Here is a 4,990-nt window from a genome sequence, read left to right as displayed (position 1 = left end):
AAGTTGGGGTTTAACCATGACCAGCTGATACCTCCCCCATTTGTATTATTTATACTCCCTTCTACCTGCAGAAAGAATTAAATATGATTACTCTCAAATTTACAGCTACAATAAAACTATTTTTAATAATAGCTTGGGTAAAAGGATAAGAACACTGTGAAGAAGAGTGTGTGTGTAGTAATTTTGTCCCAGACACCCAGACTGGGGCAATTTCCTGAGGTTCCTTGAATCACAGTTTGCTAGCACCAGAAATAAGAAATATTTAAGAAATAAATATGAAATAAATAAGCTTCACGTAGCATGTTATAGCTGAAATGGAGCAAGTGATTTCTCAGGAATTACACAGCTAACGAGTTGAAGAAGTAGGAATACTGGAGCAGGTCTCCTGATGTCTAGGTCTTTTCAAATACCCATTCTTGCCTCCCTTTCCAGGAGAGCAAAAAGAATAGCTTTCAGGTCTTCTGGGTGACACAGTGTGAAGGCAACACTTTCAGGCTTCTTTCACTTGCTGGATATCTTCTGTGGATGTGTCTGAGAAGTCATAGGGGCTATAATTAGGGGTTATTAGCATCCACAGATACTTGGAGGTAAGGAATGTAGGATGTAGACACTGGGATACCCAAGTGAATACTGGGGATCCTACCATTTCCCCACAGTCAAGTTTTTAATGGTTAAATTAGCAACTTTCTAGTTGTTGTCCTCAACATTTGATCAAAGTTGGTGGGGGAGGGGGCGAGTAAGAAATAAAACTCAGAAATCTTGAAACTTTTTTCAAGAGATTTTGAGATTTGGACTTAGAGATTTTAATACTACCTTCTGCTTGAAAAATACAATTATTTCTTTTCTTCAGTCTTCACTGACCTACTCCCAACACTCTCCCTTCAACAACTCGTGAAGGAGGTGTTTTCAATGATCTTTATATAGGCTGAGATCTTTGTATAGGCTTGGAATTCAGAGAAAGGATTCTGGGTCTGGTGTCACTTGGTGTGGTTGCAATAAAGAGATGAATTAGCATCAGGCTATTCTTTACTTGCTCTCTTGGTGACCTTTCTAGGGCTACATGAGATATCATGTCTCTATCTATAAACACCTTCTAGGGCAAGGACAATGGGTGGCCCAGGAGAGCATCAGCAAGTAGATAATTATTATGTGCTTTTGATGATGATGAAGATAATATTAGAGACTTTGGGGATTTAAAAAATATTCAATTGGAGAATTGTCCTTGAAGATCCTCCCCAGCTAGCTTCTCCAGCATTCTGAGATCCTTTAGAAGAGCAGAGTGAAGGTGTTTAAAGCCTGCCTTCAGGTTGAATCTAGAGGAAGCTCTTGCGTGGAAGAGGTACAATACATTATTGCCTGCCGTGTTCCCTCTTGAGTTTATCTTCTGCCTCTTCATGATCTTTTTATTTTTAAAAAGTAATTCATTAATAAAATTATTATCCAGACTTTTTAATACTCAAATATGTCTTTTTTTTATTGTTTTAATTTGAATATGTTGCATTATGTGTTCTTCAATTTGCTTCTTCTTCCTAACAATAAATCCTGGATATCTTTCTCTGCCAGGATACCGAGATCTGCCTCATATGGGCAATTCTTTGTTCTGGAACCTGTGTGATTCCTTGAGCGTCAGTTTTCGGCCGCATCTCTGCCTCCTGGTGTTATAGACCGCCTGACCTCTTGGGGCGTGCTGTAGTGGGAGGTCCTCGAGGAGGCTCGGGGGGTGGGCGGGGTCCGAGGCCGCTTGGGGTATGCAGATGAGGTGGGCGGGTCCACATATACCCGCGGGTAGCGGCCGGCGGTTGAGCTGGGTCTCCCGGATTCAGTCAGAGGCAACCTACGGAACGTGCTTCACCGATCACAGCGGAGCCTGGTCCCCGGCTGTCCCCGGAGCGGGCCATGCCCCCGCGGGAGCTAAGCGAGGCTGAATCGTCCCCGCTCCGGTCCCCGACCCCTCCCCCGGGACGGGGCAGCGCGTCCCCCGAGCTGGGCATAAAGTGCGTGCTGGTGGGCGACGGCGCGGTGGGCAAGAGCAGCCTCATCGTCAGCTACACCTGCAATGGGTACCCCGCGCGCTACCGGCCCACAGCGCTGGACACCTTCTCCGGTACGTTCAACGGCCACGGCGGCCGCGTGGCTGGGGGTGGGTTTGTGCACTCGGGGGCTGCGGCTGGAGCCGAGGAGCTAGTGCACCGAAGCCCCCGGGGAGGCTGGCGGGAGCAGGCCCCGAGGTGGCGCTGCTAAGGCTTGGTGGGATCCAGGACGCTCTTTCTTTTTCTTTAAAAAAAATTTTTTTTTTCATTTATCTTTGGCTGTTCTGGGTCTTCGTTGCTGCGCCGGTTTTTCTCTAGTTGCGGCGAGCGGGGACCACTGTTCGTTGTAGTTCGCTGCTTTTCACTGCGGCGGCTTCACTTGTTGCGGAGCATCGGCTCTAGAGCGTCCGGACTTCAGTAGTTACCGCACGTTTAGTTTTGGTTCCCGGGCTCTAGAGCACAGGCTCAATAGTTGTGGTCATGGGCTCGGTTGCTCTGAGGCATGTGGGATCTTCCTGGACCAGGGCTCGAACCCTTGTCTCCTGCATTGGCAGGTGGATTCTTTACCACTGAGCCCCCAGGGAAGCCTTTTTCTTTTCTTTATTAGAGTATAATTTCTTTACAATGTTGTGTTAGTTTCTGCTCTGCAACGAAGTGAATCAGCTATATGTATGCCTATGTCTCCCTCTTGAGCACTCCCCTCCCCCCATACCACCCATCAAGAGCACAGAGCTGAGCTCTCTGGGCTGTACTGTAGGTTCCCGCTAGCTGTCTATTTTATACAAGGTAGTGTATTTACGTGAAACTTAATCTCAGAACGCTCTTTCTAACTCAGTCTTTCCCCTGCCTCTCCCCTGCAGTGCAAGTCCTGGTTGATGGAGCCCCGGTGCGCATTGAGCTCTGGGACACAGCGGGACAGGTGAGAAGTTGGACCATCTTCTACTGGTCTGGGGTGAGGTGGGTTGGAGGCTGGGAGGATCCCGGGTCCATCAGGAATGGAAAAGGCCTTGGGCCCTTAGTTACAAGTCTCAGTCTCTAAACCCAGATGACAAGGGATTCCCTGCGTCCTGTGGCAGGGAATAATGGCCTGGACTTTCCATCCTAGGAAGACTTTGACCGCCTTCGCTCCCTCTGCTACCCGGATACAGATGTCTTCCTGGCCTGCTTCAGTGTGGTGCAGCCCAGCTCCTTCCAAAACATCACAGAGAAATGGCTGCCGGAGATTCGTACTCACAATCCCCAGGCGCCTGTGCTGCTGGTGGGTACCCAGGCCGACCTGAGGGATGATGTCAATGTACTGATTCAGCTGGACCAGGGGGGCCGGGAAGGCCCGGTGCCTCAACCCCAGGCTCAGGGTCTGGCTGAGAAGATCCGGGCCTGCTGCTACCTGGAGTGCTCTGCCTTGACGCAGAAGAACTTGAAGGAGGTGTTTGACTCGGCCATTCTCAGTGCCATTGAGCACAAAGCCCGGCTGGAGAAGAAACTGAACGCCAAAGGTGTGCGCACCCTCTCCCGCTGCCGCTGGAAGAAGTTCTTCTGTTTTGTTTGAACAGCTGTGGCAGCAAAATGATCAGTAGGCCAATGGCCACAGACTTCTAGAACCTGAGACATGGGGCCTTTGAGGGGCTCTGCGGGCAGGGCCAGGCCACCCTCATGGGACCCAGTTCCCGTCTGAACGCTGTGGAGCCATGGGCCTTTAACTGCCCGCTCTTCTATGCCAGGGTGAGCCTAGGGCCTGGAGGAGGGAAGGCTCTGACTTGGATTTCTGTGGTCAAGGCTGACGGAGAAATCCTAGTACTTTGATTTTCATGGGATGATCCTGACAGCATCAGCTGTGTCCAAGCAGTTTGGGATCCAATTCCCAGTTTCTTATTATGGGCCCTCAAGCCAGGCTGGCTGAATTAGGACCCCTTGTGGTGGTCCCCATCCGTTCCTTGGCCCCAGGGGTGAGGAAGAGCCTGAGGAACAGCTGGGCATCTCGGAAGGCTGGAAGGTGTCCAGCCCTGATTTGGAGAGTTTAGAATGAATTGAGTAAGACAGAGGTCTGTGAGAGATTGAGAAGGAGCAGAAAGTACAGCCTTGGAGCCTTAGGACTAGAGGCAGGCTGGGGAGAAGACAGATCAGAGGGCTCCTCTTGGTACGAGGAAGAGAAAGGAGAGTAGAGAAGTGGGGCAGCTGAGGAGCAAGGCTGACACTTGGGCTGTCCTCAAAGCCTCAAGGCCAGGGAGGGCGGGGCCGGTGCCTGAGAAGAACTGGGTCTCAGGGCTCCCTAGGCACTGCCCAAACTGGCTGGACCAGGAGTGGGGCAGGAAGTGAGAGGCAAAGCCCAGCAAGAGGAGGGGGAGGAGCTGCAAATCGGAGCCTAAAGTAAGAAGGGGCTTTCTTCAAAGTCATAGCCTAGAAGACAGGGCAGTGTAGAATCTGCAAATAAAGCCTTAAGTTTCTGAAGCTGCTGTTTCTGTGTCTTTTTCTGGAGAGGTCAGCATGTTGGTCCCTCAAGGCCCAACAGTCTGGATAGAGACAACTTGGGTACCAAAAGACTGAGGCTAGATCGAAAGGTGAGGGCTGGTCTAGATGGGACCGTGATGGGAACTGGCCTGGGGGGAGGGGTTTGGGGTGCCCCATTTGGGGCTTAGCTGGTTCCCAGGAGAGCTAGCGTGGGAAGCAGCCTGGAAACGGGTTTCCCCAGGTGTCAGCGCCAGAGCTGCTTTCCCATGACCTCACCAGGCGGGAGGTGCCCCTCCCCTCTCCCCTCCCTTCTGGAGCACAGTGCTCAGCCCGGGGCTCTGGGGCAGTCCCGAGCTCTCTAACCTTCCTGCTCTGATCCTTCCAACAGTCTACAGTGCCCCAGGGTTTCAGACCCTGAACGCAAAGGGACCCCCATACAACTTAAACATCAACCACTGGCCAAACTTCTTGGGCTTGGGTTGGTTGAACCCAGCCAGTCTTTAGACTTAGCA

General features: G+C 51.1%; 1 protein-coding gene across 1 annotated transcript; it reads left to right on the top strand.

The window, feature by feature from the left end:
* Nucleotides 1-1,778: 1,778 nt before the first annotated feature.
* Nucleotides 1,779-4,478, top strand: RHOV (ras homolog family member V). Its single transcript, XM_020877566.2, has 3 exons — nt 1,779-2,104; nt 2,891-2,949; nt 3,136-4,478. The coding sequence occupies exons 1-3, from the start codon at nt 1,897-1,899 to the stop codon at nt 3,577-3,579; spliced, it is 711 nt and encodes a 236-aa protein (XP_020733225.1). The 5' UTR covers nt 1,779-1,896; the 3' UTR covers nt 3,580-4,478.
* Nucleotides 4,479-4,990: the final 512 nt, after the last annotated feature.

This window comes from Odocoileus virginianus, chromosome 6, assembly GCF_023699985.2.
Source record: "Odocoileus virginianus isolate 20LAN1187 ecotype Illinois chromosome 6, Ovbor_1.2, whole genome shotgun sequence".
NCBI classification, from domain to species: domain Eukaryota; kingdom Metazoa; phylum Chordata; class Mammalia; order Artiodactyla; family Cervidae; genus Odocoileus; species Odocoileus virginianus.
This window is presented reverse-complemented; position numbering and strand designations above follow the sequence as displayed.

Excerpts from the sequence above, each read along its gene's own strand:
- RHOV (XM_020877566.2), top strand. The coding sequence starts at position 1,897 with ATGCCCCCGCGGGAGCTAAGCGAGGCTGAATCGTCCCCGCTCCGGTCC. Across the intron at positions 2,105-2,890 it reads AGCGCTGGACACCTTCTCCG|TGCAAGTCCTGGTTGATGGA; the intron begins GTACGTTCAACG and ends TCTCCCCTGCAG. Across the intron at positions 2,950-3,135 it reads TCTGGGACACAGCGGGACAG|GAAGACTTTGACCGCCTTCG; the intron begins GTGAGAAGTTGG and ends TTTCCATCCTAG.